The sequence below is a fragment of the Amblyomma mixtum genome, chromosome 7, assembly GCF_055824585.1.
Source record: "Amblyomma mixtum isolate Tamu chromosome 7, ASM5582458v1, whole genome shotgun sequence".
In the NCBI taxonomy this organism is placed as follows: domain Eukaryota; kingdom Metazoa; phylum Arthropoda; class Arachnida; order Ixodida; family Ixodidae; genus Amblyomma; species Amblyomma mixtum.
Window position 1 is genome coordinate 31,146,772 of NC_143018.1, and position 20,161 is coordinate 31,166,932.

The 20,161-nt window shown below is 50.6% G+C and overlaps 1 protein-coding gene across 1 annotated transcript in view; it reads left to right on the top strand.

The window, feature by feature from the left end:
• Positions 1-202: 202 nt before the first annotated feature.
• Positions 203-20,161, top strand: part of LOC149335547 (calcium-activated chloride channel regulator 3A-1-like) — a 54,864-nt gene continuing 34,905 nt past the window's right edge. Inside the window, exons 1-6 of the mRNA XM_089553965.1 lie at positions 203-211; positions 6,605-6,751; positions 11,355-11,652; positions 13,269-13,375; positions 14,917-15,090; positions 16,046-16,173. Coding sequence (XP_089410091.1) covers positions 203-211; positions 6,605-6,751; positions 11,355-11,652; positions 13,269-13,375; positions 14,917-15,090; positions 16,046-16,173 — 863 coding nt within the window. The remainder of the gene's footprint in view (positions 212-6,604; positions 6,752-11,354; positions 11,653-13,268; positions 13,376-14,916; positions 15,091-16,045; positions 16,174-20,161) is intronic.

Consider the following 20,161-nt stretch of genomic DNA (forward strand, 5'->3'; position numbering starts at 1 on the left):
AAGGTTAACTATGAAAGTGCTTTTGGCCTTGTGTTTCTTTTTGGGTATAATCTCTGTTATTACATGTTCTATCTGTGTGCCCTCAATCTCCTTGTGTGCTATGGTGACCAACTTGTTGCTGATGAGGGTGGCGGTGCGTCCGCTTTCCTGGCATGTATAGCCCCTCAGGGTGGGTGTTATGTTAGTCTCCTGTAACATGATGATGTCTGGTGTTGCGTGTCTAGTGTTAATGAACTGCTGGAGGAGTCCCTGCTTGCGCCGGTATCCCCTGCAGTTCCACTGCCATATGTCTAGTTGGTTCTGTCCTGCCATATTGCGTCACTATTTTTTCCACTTTGGTTTTCTGCTCCGAATCTTCTTTCATTAAAAAGCCTGTCTCTGGCGTCATTTGTATTTTTTGTGTGTTTTGGCTTTTGACGTATGTTCGGAAGTTCTGACCTTGCAGCGCTACTTTCTGCTGTATGTGTGTCATTTGGTTTTCCATCTGCGTTTGCAGTTGCGTCATTTGATTTTGCATTATACTCATAAAGCTCTCTAATTTGTTTTCTAAGCTCTGTGGTTGTTGTGTATGCTGCTCCAAGGGCGGGCCCGGCGTTCGCGGAGGCGAACCCTGCCTCTGGAGCTGCATCTCCCTTATGAGATCATCTATTCTTTTTTTAAGTTGCCGCGTTTCCTCGCGACAAAGTTCGAGCTCTTTTTTTAGTGCCCTGTTCTCCTCAGCTAGTTTCTTGTCATTATTTGTCTGATTTTGCTGACCCGAGTGCGGGAAGAGTGATTTGGGAGGGCCTGCTCCTCAGCTCACCTTCACTCCACTCTTCTTCTGTTGTTGTTTTTGTTGTCCCGGGCCTCCGCTTTGCTTTGCCAGGGGTGGGTAGGACTCGTCTCTGGTCCAGCTCTGCCCCCGGTTCTGGCTCCGCGACTGGCTCCTGGACTGGCTCGTCTCGTCCCGGCCCTGGCTCCCGGTCCGCTCCGAGCTGAACCACCTTGGTCCACGTCCTCCCTTTCGGTTCCGGCTCCGGCTTTGTCGCTTTGAGGGCCCTCCTCCTGGGGGTGCTCCTCGCAGCTCTTCGGCCGTCTTGAGCCGGTGCTTGCACTCTCTCGTGCCGGCTGCGTGATCGCCTCCGCAGACCAGGCACTTGGTTGTGCACGAATGTCCTTCCATTGGGTTCTGTGTCCCGCAGAGCCTGCAGGCCTTGCTTTCCGGGTTGGGGCAGACGTCCGATCTATGTCCTTGTTGGCAGCAGATATAGCAAATCTGCCGCGTTGGGCGGTATGGGTAGCACCACATCTCCCCTCCGTAGTATAGTACTTGTCTTGGGGTGGTGGGTCCGTCGAACGTGATGACGGCTGAGCTTGACTTTCCAAGCATTCGGGCGCTGTGTATCTTGACTCCCTGGGTCCGCACTCTTAAGTTGGCTTTGAGCTCGGCGGATGATGTCCCCGGTTCTATGCCGTGGATCACGCCTCGCTGAGTGCCTTCGGGGGCTGCCACGTAGGCGTTGACTTCGTACACTTTGTCACCGAACGCTAGATGGTTAATGCGTCTCACGTTCTGGGCTGCATCTTCATTGTCCGTGCTGACTATGATGATGTTCGAACCGTTTCGTAGTCTTATGATTAAGTCTTCACTTTTGCACTTTGCACTGGTCGCCGCGACTACGGCTCGGGCGAGTTGATGAGTTTGCAGCGATCATACCACGAGGCCCCTCGGCCTCAGGATTATCTTGAAATCGTCTTTCGGGAGCGGCGGCAATCTCGGGCCCGGCCGACGCGCCGCTTCCTTCTTGTCTTGCTTCGGCGCAGCTGGCGCGCCAGCTGCCGTCGAGGCGCTCCCCGGGGTTTTCGCGCCAAAACCCACCTGGGCGGAAGGCGGGAAGTCTCCGGGGTTTTTCCGTTCCTTGCGGGGTTTCTTCTTGCGTTTCGACGTGGTTAATTCCCAGTTTTGGTCGTCGTCCTGCTCGATTCCGCCCTGCGTTCCCTGCGGGTCCAGCATGGCGGCCTCTTGAGGTGCGAAAACCGCCTCGCTTCCCGCCTCGACCGTTGGCCGAATGCTGACGTGGCAGTCTTCTTCCATCGCCTGGGTTTCCATAAAATCTTTTGACGAATTTTCTAGTGCCTTCTCGATGTTGGGTCGGTTGTCGGGGTAGGGGACCGTTGCCATCGTCGTCGTCGCTCGTGACGAGGCCGGAGAGTCCTCGAACGCCCGTAGTCGTGCTAGGCCAACGAGGCTTAGCTCGCACCCCGCCGCTCGGCAAATTCAAAGTCCGGTAGAAAACCCAAAAATGGGCCCACCTCTTCGAATTTGGTGTCCAAGTGGTCCGCTTCTGTTCCTCTTCAAGCTCCAACAAAAATTTTGGAGGTCCGTTGAGATGATCGGGCCTGGCTGGTCACAATTTGCGGAGCCCATGCGGAGCACGTAGCTCGAGGTGGACACCCGAAGCGTCTCCTCAGGCGCTAGAAAAACTTACTTTGAACCGCCAAGCTCCGATGTAGTCGCAAAGCGGACAGGACCAAGATACCCACCGAGAATTAGATATTGCTACGTTGGCGGGGCCCACTTTCCCATCTGAAGCCAAGGTGTTGGCATTGATCTTTCGCGTTGATCAATTCACACCTCGGCCCCTACAGTGCCGTACTTGCTATGTGCTTAGCCATAGCGCCAATACCTGTACATCAAGACCTGGATGCTGTGCGTGCGGAGAGAGCCACAAACCCGCAGGTTGTTCTTCCGATTAGGCGAAGTGGGCTGAAGATCTTCAAGTGCAGTACTTAATTAACAAGCGCAGGTGTTCAAGACGAGAGGCATTTGTAGCTGTAAAGAATAGGGAACTGGCTATTCGAGTTTGCCAGCGCGGCATGAAACTGTTTTCAATTCCACTTTGTCGCAAGCGATGGTTGCGCTGGTGGAAAACAGTGGCGAGTTCCATGAATCACCATCTATCCACGTTCATCTCGCAGGGGACGACGAGTCAGACGTTCAATTTGTTGCACGCCTCCACTGCTCCTATATGTGCCGCATTCACATCAGCTCTGGCTGCACCTCCCCAATCCGCTTTCTACACGGCTACCAATCCATTATATCAAGCGCAAACAGTGTCACTGCCTGCTCCTCAAACCAGGTCTCAAAATCACAGTGTGGCAGAAGCATCAAATGTTGAGTGCGTTAACTTGGATGCCGAGGTGCGACCTCGAAAGCGCAGTGGATACCGATTAGGTGTTGCTCGTCTCTCTCTGGTGAAGACAAAAAGAATCACCCCAACTCTGTACCTAAAGGCAGTATTTCGGAAAAGGCGGTCTTCGCGGCGGCAATATGGCGTCGCTGACAGGGTCAGAGCGGAACTGCCTGTCAAGGCTTTCCGAACAAATAGATTTATTTTCCCATGAAGCAAAAAGTGGGTTATGATGTGAAGCCCCCCGTCTTGCCTTTTTTTCCAACCTGCGCATATATTAGAGGGGCCAGGTTCCGTAGGTACCTGCTATTGAAATAAATTTTCAGCCTCAGCGCTTGCCTCCTGTCTCGACTTCCCGCATCTTCTCTACCTGTGGTGCAATCTCTACTGCACCACAGACACGGGCAGTCGGTATGTGGGAAGTACAAGGGCACTTACTGGAACACCCGTTACGACAGCTTAGAGTAAATTTCTCCGCGGAGGATGTTCTGCCTCTTGGTGCTTCTATCCTTGGGACCAGCAACAGGATATTGCTCTCCGCCATACAAAGTTCTCTTTAAGACACGATATGGGTGACGTGCTTGAAGCTTTCCCAAATCTCTCTTATGGCGACTTCTGTTCAAAAATTGATCTGTAACCAAAACCTTTTAAACACTGCAAGTATTGCCCAATTACCATTCTCAGTCACCAATTTTACAGTTTTCGATTTGTCGTTATTGTAAATAACCAAACCTGCATTATAGCACTGCACGGGCCCCAACCTGAGGCCCAAGCCCGGCCCGGGCCTGAGACGTGAAACCCGAGCCCGGCCCAAGCCCGCTAAATTGTCGCTCTAGCGAGCCCGGTCCGGCCCGTAAATCCCAGAGTGAAGCCCAGCCCGGGCCCGGCTTGGCCTGGCCCGTTTCACAGTAACGCTTGAGGTATACTGCTCACTCTGAGCAAGCGGACTGCTACTAGACCGATAAGAAACTGGCCGACAGAGGTTCTGAAACCAGTTTGGCTTGCAGAGAGTTGGTTTTTTAATCCAGAAGGAACTCATTAAGACTAGTGCTCGCCAAGCCCGTGTTTTGGACAGTGATCTCGCGTAGGTGCGCAAAGATAAACTTGGTCGTTAAAAGAGTAATGATAGGTTAAGAGATAGGATAAGAGAACATGCATCATCGCTATCAGGTGCCCCAAGCAGCAATCTAGCCCTGCATTGCAGAGATTGTAAAGAAAACAAGAAAGGCAAAAAAGAGCGCAAGTGTGAGCCCAAGTTGCATTAAGTTCAAGTCATGGAAAGATACGCAGACCAAGTGACGCGTGAGATCCTTGAGGCATTGGCGATACGGGAAACAGGACAGCGGTGCGTTAGTACGCCATCAATCTCTCTATCAAGAAAAGAAATTTTCCTTCTTGAACGAGCCCCACGGGAGATAAAAGCAAGATCTTTTTGACAAGGAAACAAACAGCGCCGGTTTTCCAATAAAATTATAGTTGACGGTCAGCTTCGTCCACGTTTTGTGTGTTCCTTTCTGTGTCTGCGTTTTGTTATTTCGGCTGCTCCCACCAAGAAGGAGATAAACTTGGAAGTTCCGAGAGCCAAATAAGAAGGGCTGCATACGCGCGTACCAGAAAACTTTGCATTCCCCCATCATTTTAATCAGTTATAATTTGCCGCTCGCAAAGTATAGACATTAAAGCTGCCTAGCAAGCAGGGGATGACATTTTTTTTACTAAACGCGATCTCAAAGGTTGAACTAATAGCCGAACTGGTCGCCAGTCAGCAGAAACAAAACGCTAAAAGGCTTGAGTATTTCACGGTGTGTGTGTTTAAAGACTATATGCGTCCTAAACTAATATGTTCTTCCCGAATGCATTTCTAAGAGTGTATAGGTATGTTTTGGGATGGCGAACAATCAATGGGAAATTAAAAGCGGTTGAATTTTACTATTACTGGTGGAGCAGACCATAACGCGCTAACCGCGTAATAACTTACAGAGCAAAACACTTGTCTTGACAACCAGGCTGAAGAAGCGAGGAGGAATAGAAGTGGTTATGAGATGAGATTTACAAACTCTCGCGAGCTTTTGCGGCTATTTCATTTACGAGACGTTCCGGTCAGCTCAATAAAAAGAAAACCAAACGTGCTTTAGTTTGTGAATTTTCTCACATGAGAAAAATATAGCTATAAAATAAAAGCTATGTTTTGGGGGTTTAAGGACCCAAGGGGAGTCAGGCTGTGAGAGACACCGAAGCTGAGGGCGCTGGATCATTTCGACCACCTGGGTTTCTTCATCGAGCAATGACACCACAAAGTACATGGCTGTCATGCTCGCCGCCTAAATAGAAATGTGGCCGCCGAGGCTAGGAGCAAACCCTGGTTCCCCGGCTCAGTAATCGAGCGCCTTGACCACTAAGCCACCGCTGCGTGGACATAAGGAAATAAATAAGTCAATGAAGAAAGCTTAGTTTTTTTTTTCTCAGCTCGTACTATAACCCATAGCTCATCTGTATCGCTGCTTGAATGCCGCAGTTGTGTATTTCACTCTGCAATAGTGAATGAATAGTCGGACACCAGGCGTTCCTGTATGGACCCAAGCCCGGCTCTGGTCGGCAGCTTTAAGCACAAGCCCGGCCCTGGCCCGCAACTTCAGGCCCGAGCACGGCCCAGGCCCTGCAAAACAAATCATATCCTGGCCCGCCCCGGCTTTCGGGCCAGACCGAGCCCGTGCAGTGCACTAACCTGCATTACTTTTTTTTTAACAACTTCTGAGCGTCTTTCAGTCCCCGCTTGTTCGTTTGGCCAATCCACCGCCATGAGTATGCTTCATTATCCTCTTGAGGACCACAACAACAGAATCCGTTCTTTCACACCGATTTGAATCTAGGAAATATATTCTGTTAGACAGTCTTTAGTTTAAACGGCGAGAGACTATAATTTAAAGTCTGTTCATCCGACGGCTTCTGTTGAGAAAGCAATTTGCCTTCCCTTCTGCAAAGTAAGGCACCGGTAAGGAAATTTTGTGGCCCAATCACTCACACTTAGTTCGTACAGAAAGAGCAGTTCTACGAAGGTAATCCTCAGGGGTCGATAAATGCGTGAATTGTGAGAGTGGAAAGAATGCACACCGCTGGGGGCTTCAGGCTTTCGTCAGTGAAAAGTTTCATTCTTAGCTTCGTTGCAAGTTTTTTCTTGGAAGTGGTGAGAAGCACGAGAGGAAAGGCACCTTCTGTTCTTCCCTACAGTGCACCAGTGCTGGTACCGAGCTCAAAAAGGCCATAATTATGCCCACTTCTCTAGAATAAAAGCTAAATTTCAGGACACTCTCTGTTCCTGTCCATTCTCAAATCATTGCTACACAGTTTCAATAGAACAGCTGTGGTTGTTACGCCTTTAAATATATGTTTTAATACTTCCCAGGTGCACTGAGGGCGACGTGAAAGTGGGCTAGATGTTCAGTTTTACGCACGTCCTGCTGCTTCTGTTATCCACAGCGACGTCAGTCGACATCGACAACGCAGATGGAGGCTACAAGGAACTGTGGGTATCAATCAGCGACAGTGTTCCTCCTGACGAGTCCATCATTGACAACATCAAGGTAAGCAGTTTTTCCTCCCCCTTTCCCCCCGCGGCACTTCGGAACGTTTTTTCACAGAGCATTGTTTTTAGAAAGGGTTTAAAAACCGATTAGAATAACTACCACGTTAACCAAGGCACTTGAGGCACGTGGTTAAGCCTTTCATTCCGAAGGCTCTCCAGTGCTAGAAACGCATGAAATTTGGACATGTGAGTAGTATACGAAATGTGCCCAGGCCGTTCTCATCCACACAGCGGTGACGCTTGCCTGTAAAGAGTCCAAAAATTTGCCAGTTGCCGCGAGGCTCATGAAGTGGCCTCAAAAGATTGTCCTTACGTGAAAAAGGAGCGGGAGATACTTGAACGAATGAGACGAGACGTTTCCACACACAGAACTGCCGCTGCTAAGGTCCGACGACGTTGTCACCCTCGTCCGAGGTCTTCTAGGAGTGCTGTGGCGGTTGGGAAGCATGGTCGCTGAGTTCTGAAACTTGTCCTCGCCCTCAGCAAACCACTATAAAGAATGGGACCCATATGACTGGCAATGCAAAGACGGTGGTCGTAGACGGGCCTTCGTCATCTCTTCTCAAGGTACACAGACCAGCAGTGACCAAGCAGGTATTGGGCCCCCAAAATCCGGAGCCAATCGCTAAGAAGCAGAAGGCCCAACTCCTCTCCAAGGGTGGAACCGGCAAGTCACTTGGCTATCGCTCCCGCTGTAGTGCACACCCTCTGTGATGGAGCAATGGGCCTCTTCGATTTACCGCGCACGGGCAGCCCACTGGCTGCAACAAAGTTCGCCTCTGATTGGAAATGGCATCATGGTCATAAGGGCTGGCGGCCACCGGATACAGCCAGCCGGCGGTCACAGCGGCAAGCAAGAAGCGTATCACGGAGGCCAGCTGCTCCCCGTAGCCCCGTGGCTCTGCGTTCGGCTCTCTCTCATTGCTGCGCACGCGTACGGCAGAAATAGGAGCTTGGAGAAATCCTCAAAAGCATGCGATGAGCAATCGCAATCAGACGTGTTTCAGTCGAAACCATATCGGAGGAAAAATCTGCCCGTGCGTTGCTTATCAGACGACCCGCCGTAACCTCGTATTTTCGCGTGTTTGTTTTCTGCGCAGTAAGTATGACTGGTATGGCCGCCGAAAATCGACCTTGCATAACTCTGCTGTGCTCGTTGCGATTTCTACGCTCGTGAACTGCTTTCTGTAAGCTGTAATCAGAAAACAATCGGGATACGTTCCGGGCAACTACAGCCTCTACGCCGCCGGCTTTTCCTACGGTCAAGAAATGCGCGCATAATCTCGACAGAAGCGCATATCAACTTGTTGAGCTTTCATCTAGGAAAAGCGCGTGCACTGTACAAATCTGGCTGCATATCATATCTCCAATGCCACAGCTTTACCGCAGAGAACTGGAACTGGAATGAAAGGCGCTACAATCAAGTCCTGTGTGTCGGCTCTCACGTCCGGAGTGTGCTTGCATCATCAGTGCTGGTAGATTCCTTTTATCTCCTTAATGAACCAAACGCGAAGAGATTCATGCCCAAAGTACCTCTCAAATATTTTAAGCATATGTAGATCAAGCGAACATCAAGCTGTACAACAGTTGGCGACGACAGAATCGGCACTCGCCTCGATCAGCTGGTGTAAGTAACTGTGTGGACACATATACGAGGTCTGTTAGAAAAGTATCCGACCTTTGGCCGAAGAAAACAAACTGGCATAACTGGAGCGTTGGAAACCTAATAACCTTCAAAGTAGTCTCCTTGGGACTCCACACACTTCTTCCAGCGGTGCTGCCATTGGAAGTATTCTGAAAAGACCTTTCGGAATGGAGTTAAGCTCAGCTGTCGTTGCAGCCATAATGTCCTCTCTTGTCGGAAATCGCGCTCCTTTCAATGTCCTCTTGATTTTGGCAAACAGCCAGAAGTCTCAGGGGGCCATTTCAGGAGAGTAAGGAGTCTGTTGAACTACAGGAGTCTGGTTTTTCGCAAAAAAGTCTGAATCAAGTGTGAAGAATCTACAGGAGCATTGTCGTGATGGATGCGCCAATTTCCTGTTGACCTCAACTCCGGTCTCTTTTGCCGCACAACACCACGTAGGCGACGGAAGACGTTCCTATAGCACTCTTTAGTCATTGTTTGACCCTGTAAGGTGCGTACTCGTGGTGTGCCACACAGAGTGAGTCAAAGAAAGCTGTCAGCATCACTTTGACATTGCTGCGTATTTGGCGGGCCTTCTTAGGTCTTGGTGACATGGAATGCTTCCACTGTGACGACTGGGATTTCGCTTCCAGGTCGTACCCGTACACCCAAGACTCGTCACCAGCGATTATGGTGTTGATGAAGTCGGGGTCACTGTTTGTGGAATTTAGCATGTCCTGTGAGACTTCAACACGAATCTGGTTTTGCTCCAGCGTGAGCAGCAGCAGCACGAAGTTCGGCGCAACTCTCTCCATGGCCAAATCTTCGGTGATAATGGAATGTGCAGAAAAATTGCTGATCACCTCTTCCGCAGTTCCTAGGATGGTCACACGACGATCCCGCATCACCACAGCGTTCACTTCGGCAACCACCTCGTCATTTCGGCATGTTGATGGCCGACCGGAGCGTGGCTCGCTCTCCAGCGATGTGCGGCCATCTTTAAACCAATTGTACCACTTTTTAATTTGTGTGCTCCTCATAGCATCTTCACCCAAAGCCGTACTGAATATTCCGAACGGTTTCCACTTGGCTGTCGTCCAGTTTCTGGCAAAATTTAATGCAGTAGCGCCGCTCCTGCCGCTCCGCCTTTTTCCTTGGAATAAAAAACCGACGAGAGCACTGCGCACTGCCTCACTCAAACGCTGCGTCCCAGCGACTGACGCTATCGGCAGGCCAGAAAAAATTCGGGCATGCGCACGAAGGTTCAAAGTCGGCTGGTGCAAGCGCGCTTGTTTCGTATCCATCAGGGGTTCGGGAAAAAAAATAAAGTCGGATACTTTTCTAACAGACCTCGTATGCCCGCAGGCATGCCCCCAGCAATGTGCTCGTGAGTGCTTTTAATAAAGGATATTTTTCAGTCAAGCGTTTCTCGAAGCATATCCGCCTCTGCACTGTGCCGAACGCTGTGAAGACCATGTCGCGCTCTAATAGAACACACCTCTTAAAACACGTTCAGAGCGTGCATGTATGCGCGTCTGAGCGCGTACTCGGACATGGAATCCGCGGCTTCTCTCGACAAAGGCCCAAACACCATCGCAATATCAGCCGGACGCACGAAATTAACTTCCGAAATATTATGTGAATCAGAAGTATGCGATCGTAATATGAAGTGAACATTTGTGCTTGCGGGGTGGTGAGACGATCGAAGTACGATCGCGCATCCTCGCGCGAAACATATGAGTAAACAGCGAGAACTACCGCTAAAGGTGCCATTGCAGGCGACACAGACGACATGCACCATGACCTAGTCGAAAACATTAAGCGTCTGCGTGCCGAAAAATATCGCATGAAGAACCGCGGTCCTCCTAGTCCATATAAAAATGGAGGCGCGAGCTTCCCGCTACCATACCACGCTTCCGTCGTCTGCTAGTTGACCGAGCGCTGCCAGCACAAAATCGTCATGGTGAGTCTGGCTACCCGCTGGCAGACCGAAACCGCCCAATGAGAGAAAAACGAACGCGTTCCAGGCAGCCAATGGAAGTGCGCGGAGCAGCCCGAGAAAATCGAGCGCCTGGCGCCGCGCTCTGGCAGCCCGCAGCTAGCCTGCACCAAGCAGCCTTTCTGCACGGAGGAACATCTTCGCTGCGCGTTAAGCGAAGAAGGACGGTCGAAGTGTCCTGCTCAGGTCAGAGCGCTCGGCAGCCATCATAGTTGATGGCAGGCTACAGCTGTGGCGGCCTCTGACTTTCAGCGCGCGTATCACTGCTTCATGTGCTTGCTACGGACAGCATTTCTCTACTTCCTCTTATCCTTTTGCGCCGTCCTCATCTCTTTCCCTCTGTGCAAGGCAGCAAACCGTACCACCCTTCTGGTTAATATCCCTGCTCTTCCTCTAACACTTTTCTCTCTGTGTCTTAGAGATGCGTTCTATGGCGAATCCCGCGTAGAATTTCATACGCGCTTTTTTTATACACTAAGCGGTGCATTATTCAAATGATTTCTTTGGGTTTGTTTCAGTTCAGTTTGGTATGCTGTTTTTGTAGTCTGCCGGGATGCGTTTCTTTTCTGTTTAAAAAAATAATATTATTGCGATATCATTAGGGTTCCCATTCACGAGAACAGAAGGCGTCTGCTCATCCATATCACGAGAGCAGATGGGCGACCCTGTCAACGTGTGCTCAGTCCATCTGTTTGCATCCTCCCGAACACAATCTGCCCAGCGTGTTGTCGCCCCGCTCGAGAATACTGTTCGAAGTAATGTGCATTCCAGGCCAGGCAACTCAGAAGCAACAAAAGCGACAGATAGATAAAAAAGGAGCAAAGTAAAGATAAGGAATATGTAAAGGTAAGGTGCATGCCACGCCACTATAAAGGGAAAGACTCTAGGGGCGTGACTGATTAGCAACCACGGAGAGTTTCAGATTTAATATATTGCGACGCGATGAGTACATATTGTGAGGATGATGAAAATGCACAGGGGCTGTTCCGCTCCTCAACCGAGTTCCTCCACAAGGCCACCAGTGGGCGTGTGTACTTCAAACACGTCACCATCGAGGTTCCCAAGACATGGCATAAGAGAAATGGCACCCGGGCACTTCCGTCGAGTGGCTTCTACAGGAGCGACGTGCGCGTCGACATCCCCGCGGAGGAGAACGACGACAAGCCTTTCACACATCAGGTGAAGCCGTGTGGCCGTCCGGGAGACTTCATCCAGCTCACTCCCGGATTCCTGGCCTTAATCAACAACTCTACGGTCAAGAGATGGCTTAACCCAGGTATTTGAAGTAGTTTTCTACACAATATTTGCGGTTTTAGTTCTTTTACGACGATGGCCATTGTTACCGAGGAAGACGAGCGGACGAGCGTGTGTCCGCGTAGCAACATCCGAGCCTTGTGAAGAGGAGAGGAAGGGAAGGGAGTAAGAAGGGACGGTGAAAACGATGCTGGCACGGTAGTAGGGAGGAGGTGGAGAGTGTCTGAAAAGAAAAAAGAAAACGTAAGATCACATTAATCTGCTGTGGATGTGTCGAGGAGGCATTTAGTATAGATGAGTAGGATGGCTGCACCAGGGCGATTAAGAATAGGAGAACACCTCCGTAAATGGGAAAGCAGAGTGCCAGTTTTCGCGCGCAGAACACTTGCCCCCAGAGCACTAACTAATCGAGAGTCCTCCTATTTCCTCTGGTGACAGGTGGCGGGTCACCGGTGCGTTCCTCGTACCACGCACGTGTATGTGGCCAGTCAGGACAGGGTGGGAAGCCACAGTCGGGATGCAGCCGTTATGCCGCCGAAATGAGTGTTACACTGTTACGAGGAATTCGCTCGCAAACGCGCCGGAATTATCTGCCTGTGCTGTGCTGAGCATAGAGTGTAGCACAAAACCAGAGAATCAATGCGCGCAGGAAAGTGACCAAATGTTTAAGGTGCATGGTTTACGGGGGTTTAACGTCCTAAAGCGACTCCGGATATAAGGGACGCCATAGGGAAAGGCTCCGAAAATTTGCACCACCCGGAGTGTATCCTGCGCTCACATCGCACAGTGCACGGGCCTCTAGAATATTGCCTCCCTCGAAAATCGACCACCGCGGCCGGGATCGATCCCACGTCTTTCGGGTCAGCGGCCTAGCGCCATAACCGGTGAGCCACCGCGGCGTCTCAAAGTGGCGAAAGGAAGAGTGAAGCAGCCGAGAGGATGAGATTGCGACGCGTCACTAAAACTGAGGCACATCGGAAAGTGGATGTATAGGACAACGGTCCTGCATTGCGCGCCGTGACCCAAAGTAAAATATTTCGAATAATGCTACAGCATGTGGGCTGTGAGTGTGGGCAGCACAGACTACCAAACAAAAGATTTCTGCGTTGTTCCGTCGCAGAATCCGGAGGAAGCGAGAATTTTTTTCATGAAGCGAAAATTGGCGCTGGAGTGAAAATTAGTTAAAAAATTACTGATTTCTATGGCGACCTGCGCAACCAGAGCTGATAGCTAGCCGTGGTAATGGACGGCGCCATGGATGCCCGTGTAGGCAGCATGCCCATTACGTATTGACGGCAATTCTCGCGGGCATGCGCAGTATTGTCTGCTCGCTTACGGCGCTTGCCTCGTTCATCAAGTGCCATCAGGACTGCGCGTGCGCCTCTCTGGCTGCACGGCAGTGCTTCTTTCTCCTCGCCGCCGGCTTTTACAACCATGAGACAACGACGAAGTTATGTTCGCACGTGAGCAGCTCCTGTGGCAGTGCAGCACGTAGGCACCAGGCAGAGAGTGTGCACTGGAAGTTTCTCCAGTGTTAGCTTAGGTTCGGCTCTATTTTCTCCTCCGTTCTGGTGCCAAGTTCCAAACAGCATTTTATGCTTAAATGTATGGTTAAAGAAGACACTAACACATTCGCAGCGTACGTGTTCGTGCACGAGTGGGCCCACTTCAGGTACGGCGTGTTCGACGAGTACGGCAGCCGCAACGACAGCAGGCACCCCCTCACTTACTGCCACAAGGGAACGGTGAGCCACACGGGAAATATTGCATGGGGCAAACAACGAAGGGAGCGGCGGGGGGGGGGGGCTGTGTTCACGGTTACTGGCAAACAGCTGTAAAAAAAAGTTGATAACAAATAGACATTGAGCGTAGCTGGAAAGACAAATGTACATAGAAGGAGGCTCTGTCGTGAACCAAGATTTGAAATTGAAATACCAACGCTCAGCAACCAACTTGGTCATTTAATTCTTAAAATGGGACTAAAATTCAGAGCACCTGGTGGACAGGATATCTGGAATTTTCTCCGTGGCATCACGTAAGGTTTGAAGAGGGCACAGATCCCGAGCATATCTCCATGTTCTCTTTTGCGGAGGACCGAGAAAACCCCTCAAGGTTCTATCTTGTTTTCTGTGTTTGATTAGCGCCAGAGACTTCAATATTAAAAACCCAACCAGACACACTTTCGTTAAAATAGTTCGCCTTTAAAACAACTATAGTGAACTTGAGACTCAACCTAAACTTTTTGTAGCAAAGGCTTAAGCCTCGCTAACATCAGCTGCATGTAACAGGATGCAATGCGACTCTAGGTTGCACGCTTTATGCGATAGTTGATGTGGGCGTGCCGATCTCCTCGGCAGTCATAACCGCCGTTCCATGTTTTGGATCTCGAGCCAGAGACAAATTTAAACGGCATAAATAAAGCGCAAATATGAACACAGACGTGCTCGGTAACAAGGACAATAGAGCCGGGTAGTGTTTCTATAACATGTAGAAAACCCGAGTCCTTTATAAGCGTACGAAGAGCGCAGCGGGACATCCAAGAGGTCCGGCACTTCATTGTTCGAGGCTGCCACGCAAGGAGCGAGTATTTCTGCGTCAATAGCGCCCCTAAAAGACTTAGTTTGAATGCTTCTAATATCTTTTTGCAGCAACGGTGAACGAAAATTGCATTTGGCCAGTTTCCTGCTACTTTTTATGAAGAAGCGGGCCCTGGGGAAAAGCCTTGCGACATGAAGCAGCGCATAGTGCCTTGAAAAAGACTATTGAGACCTTTCCCCTGGAATACAACTATATTCTTTAAATATAAAAAAATATCATTTTGATTCCCTCTTAGCTTTATCACCAACAGCAATACTTGACGTATTCAGGCTGGTGCAGATGATAATGGTGATGGTAGAGCGGCTGGGTAACGCGAAGTTTGGTCCATGAGAACGGCCAGAATACAGTTCGGCAATGTTTCGTCGCGGTCACGAAAGAGATCAGCCGTTTCTGGAAGTCAATCAGCCCAGTAAAAGTTATATGGCTTAATTAGCAAACAAAACTCATCAGTTGTTAGGGTTGATTAGCATTTAAGAGAGATAAACACATCAGAAAGTCAAATCAGGTTTGCTCTCTCTTTTGCAGGGCCACTTTTAGCCAATTAAGTAACTGCTGAGCTGTTCATTATATAGCGATGGCTAAAACGGAGAGGGGAAAAAAGCTGAAATTTTTTTTTATTTGCATTGCATTGTTCACCTATCAGATGCGCTCAACAATTCGTAAACGTGGGCGCGAATGGTTTTGTCAGGCACGTCTGAACGCCTGCTCGGACAGAATCGTCTTCATCCCGAAAATGGCAGAAGGAGAAAGGTGCTCGATCGACAAAAAGTGCCGCTTCCTCGACGACTGCGTGTTGACCATCCGCCAGCCGAAAACTGACCCCGTGGAGTCTTCCATCATGTTCATGCCCAACGTTGCCAATGTAAGAAGTGGTCGCTTACTCTGGCGGCGAAGTGCGGCATCACCGGCTCTGTTTGAAGGGGCCTAGAGTTTACAAAAGTTGGTTAGTGTCTGATGCAGAACAAGCAAGGGGGCGGCGGCTAAGCGGCCTACCACGCGATCATGATGTCATCATATAAGGATACTACTAGGCGATAGGTCTGCCCTCTTCCTTGCATCTTATCGTGATTGAACTGCAGGTTGTTCCAGAGAAGGTACATTTAAGAATGTTGACAGAAATCTCGCCCGAATTTATATTTTATAGATTAAGCCCACGGCGTCCAAATCTATCATTAGTCATAAAATTCGCCTATTATCTTGACTGAACAGGCTTCACCACACTGGAGCATTCCCACTGGCTGCAATGAAGAGATGTCACCCTAAAAAAGAAAAGCGCTGCAGATGAGGACAAAAAAATATCGATGTCACCAGACGCGAAGTGACTTCAGCGGAACGAAAATGGCGCATCTTTCGGTACATGAACTAAGAGCTGCTAATGCTATCTGATTGCCAGCGCGTAATGGATTAGGAGTCCCTGTTAACTTTTGGATTCATTGCGTGCCAGTGATAGAAAGGACTGTCTATTTTTGAGGGAGTCAACCTTTAGTGACAGATTGTGACTTTGCTGCACGCACCTCCTTGCCTGACGCCTTGGCTGCTCACCCCATATTCCTTTTTCTTCTTGCGCTTTTACGTGCCGTTCCCTCTCTATGCGACCGTGCAGGTTAGCCAATGAGAGCACCCTCCTTCATAACCTGCCTACTTTTCTGCACCGCTTTCACTGTCTCTCAGTGATTATCGCGCCCTGCTGTGAGACATGAGCTTCGCTTCCACTGCCTGAGATCTCGGGCTCATAATGGCTTTACCTCCTCGTCGTCTTCTTCTTTGAAACATCCCCTGTACCCTGATGTGCATAGACCCACTCTCCCCCGTTACAGGTCAGCCATTTCTGTGACAGCATCGACGGGCCCCGACGCCACTTTCCGTTCGCCCCGAATAAGCAGAACTACCTCTGCAATCAACGGTCCACTTGGGATGTCATCAGCAAACACGAGGACTTCAAGAAGTGAGATGGGCGGTCCTTGCCGCTGCCGGTCACTGGGGCTTAGCAGTAGTTAACCACCGGAATAGCAGTAATAATATTCACAACTACTTCCAAGATTCCCTCAGTGATTTCTGAAAAACTCATGATGTGTGTGCACAAGCCTCGTTCACAAGCCTCGTACGATATATCACGATTTATTAGTGCACAAGCCTCGTACGATATATCATACAATTCGTATGATATATCGTACAGATTGTATGATATGTCATGCAGATTGTATGATATTCTATGATGAATGATCTATGAGGTTATTGCATCATACAACTTTTTTTCAGCAGCGATACGCTAAATTCTCAGGCTACAGCACCTTTCAGGGGGGGCTCTGCGTGCATCCTGGTGAATCAAGCTTACACCGTGGTTCAGGTCGACTTAGACTTGAGTACCGAGCAAGAATATACAATGGTCCGGGTACTGCCTCTCAGACGCCGCCACTCGTCAATACATATACTGCCCGCCGCATAAGCCGCGCGTAACTTTCAATGAAATCTTCCTTCGCGCGATACAAATGGCAGCCAAAGAGCCTCTAGTGATCTTTGGAGACTTCAATTCTCCCAGCCTTAATTGGGGCTACCACTCTGAACAGGCAAGAGGACGTAAGCTGGCGGAGCTCATCTCCACCCTCAGTCTCAAGTTGCTCACCGACCCGGCGTATCCCACCCGAGTGGGGAATTCGGTAACCCGCGACACGTGTCCAGACCTTTCTCTCGTTAAAAATGCTACAGCGGCTGCCTGGGAGAACTTGGCAGATTATCTAGGCAGCGATCACCTCCTTCTCCGGATTACACTCGTGGCAAAGGCAACGCGCAAAAAATGGGGTCAGGCCAAGCTGACCGATTGGCACAAATTCCGAAATCACACTATCCCTACCGTACTATTTTCAGGCAGCTACGCGGAGTGGGCTAACCACATATACAACATTCAGAAACAACACGTCACAACACTACAAACCACCGAAGAGATCAGCCTACCTCCATTTATTAGAATACATCAACCAGATCTGTGGCGGGCGTCCACTCCCTCCCGAGTGGGAAACGTCACTTCTGACATTTATCCCTAAAACAGGTAAGGCCGTGAATACGGTCAACCTGAGGCCCATATCACTGACCTCATGTGCGGGCAAGCTTATGGAGACGATGGTACGGGATCGCCTCTCTCCATACCTGGAGAGTAAGGGCTTCTTTGCAGTCACCATGTTCGGGTTTCGCCCCCACATGTCTGCACAGGATGTCCTTCTCCAGCTGCACAGGGATGTAATACGACCCACAACTATGCAACACAATGACAAAGCCATCCTCGCCATTGATCTGAAAGGGGCTTTCGACAATGTTGAACACGGAAGCATCCTGGCCAACTTGAGTTCTACCGATCGCGGGGCTAGGGCCTACCCGTATGTAAGAGATTTCTTGACTAATCATCAGGCCATTCCTCGGATTGAAGGCGAGGAATACGGCCCTTACATGCTGGGAACACGGGGTACCCCTCAGGGAGTGGTGTTATCACCGCTCCTGTTCAACATAGCTGTTCCTGTTCAACATGCGCCTCCCAAGCCAACTAGCCCGGGTGGAAAGCATTCAACACGCGTCATATGCAGATGACATTACAATTTGGATCACTGAGGGGAGGGGAGTCTTGGGGACATGGAGGACCACCTTCAGCACGCCGCTTCCATAGTCGATGCGTATGCTATTGACTATGGACTCCAATGTGCTCTTGCGAAATCAGAGCTTCTGCATGTCAGAGCGAACCGAAAGGATAGGACAGCAATTCACATCTCTCTATCAGGAGGTCCTGTTAGCGACGTGGAGGAGCTACGTATTCTGGGCCTTTTCATTCACCACAGACTGAGACCGGACTCCACCATTGTGAACCTCAAGAGAGTAGGCGAACAGGTAGGGCGCATGATCTGCCGCGTTTCCAACAAGCGCGGCGGTCTGCAGGGCAGGGACGCGCTTCGGCTCGTCTATGCCTTCGAGACAAGCCGGATCCTCTACACCATGCCATATCTCCGCACTACTAAGCAAGACGAGGCGCGAATAGACGCCATCATCCGCAAGGCAACTAAAGGAGCACTGGATCTCCCGGTGACTACTTCTAATGCCAAACTCAAGGCATTGGGGGCGCTAAACTCCTACCAGGAGCTGCGGGAGGCCCACCTCGTGAACCAATACACGCGGCTCATGCAGACGGCCCCTGGGCGCCGCCTTTTAACCCGCTTACACATCCAACACGACTGCACTTCAGAGGAGGCGGAGCGTGTCCCAGTACTGTGGCGCCATATGCTCTGAGTCTCCCCGCTCCCCCGTAACATGGACACCGACATGCACCGACACGAAAACAGACGACAAGCGCGGGCTCGGGCTCTTGAGAGACAACACGGCTCCCGACGTGGTGCATATTATGTAGATGTAGCAGGGCCATCGCCCACGGGATTTTACACCGCCTCTGTCGTTCACCAGGATATGCACGTTGATGGACTCTCCTTTCGAGCCCTGAATTCAATGCGAGCCGAGGAAGTAGCGATAGCGCTTGCTGCCGCCCACGCCAATTGTAGAATCTTCCTGACGGAGTCCCGAAAAGCATGTGATCATTACTTGGCAGGGGAGATCTCCGCCTTAGCTGCTTGCATTCTAAGACGGACTGCCTCTGATCCAACACCGAGAAGAATCATTTGGGCTCCTGACCACCAGGGCTTACGAGGTAATGAGGCCACTGACGCGGCTGCCCGAGCGCTTATTCACCGGGCTCCTCATCACAGCTCTTCTGGCTCGCAGACTAACCAGCCGCTGCTGCGATTTAAAGGTATAATAACGCATTATAGCGATAACCACCGCCTTTTCCCGGCCCCTGCAAAGAGGCTGAGTAAGACAGAGGAGCGAACTTTAAGGCTCCAGCAGACAGGTACTCTACTCAGTCCTGCAATCATAAAACATTACGATCCTAACACGGATGGGCGATGCCCGGACTGTGGGGAGACCTGTGATATCTGCCACATGGTGTGGGCATGCACTCAAAATCCCCACCTGCCCCCTTCCCCTACCCCTTCCGTAAAGGCAAGGGAGACTGCCCTCCTCAACTGCTGCTCCCTTGAGTCCCAAGGGGCTCTAGTGAAACGGGCGAGAGACGGTGCCTCGTCATGCGGGGTCCCGGACTAGGGACGCCGACCATGTAGCGGGGCTGCTCTGTGGCTCCCAAACTCTAATTCATCAATTAAACGTTTTCACCACCACCACCACGCCCGCCCTAGAAATACACGGGATCGCCGATGCCATCACATACTTTTCCGCCCTACCCCCGCCCCCCAATACGTTGCCTATGCAGATTCGCAGGCAGCTCTGCGTGCCTTCCATGAAAGAGCCCTCCCTTTTCTGCCCAATCGGTCTTAGATGCCGCCCTCTTAGAGCCCACGACCGGTGACCCTTCGGTGGATCCCTGGTCACATGGGCATCCCCGGCAATGAGCTGGTTCACCAGCTTGCCTGCGAACCTATACACCGGGCGCCGGGGATCCCATGAACGAGCCCACCGACGGAGCAGCCGGTGAGGGCTTAGAGACACACTGTCGACGATTACTGCACGCAGCAAAAATTAGACTTAGCTGATTTACCACCACCACACCCATCCTTATCGATCCGTGAAGCTCGCATTCTTCGCCGAATACAGTTTAATCTCCTACATACTCCAACCAAACTTTATCTGTACCGGCACACTTCCACAGCTCAGTGCTCCAACTGTCCACACGCATATGCAGCCATGGAACACTGCCTTACACAATAACACGTAGCCTTCCAGTCCCCCGCCTATCCTTACCCGCCACCCCCACCGTGGCCCAACCTGAACCTGCTACGCGCCCTCGTCACCTTGGCCCAGGACCTATTGACCGCCTAACATAAAGGCTGTTAATAAAACGTGTCACACCACCACTACCGAGATATGCGAGACAGATAATTTCC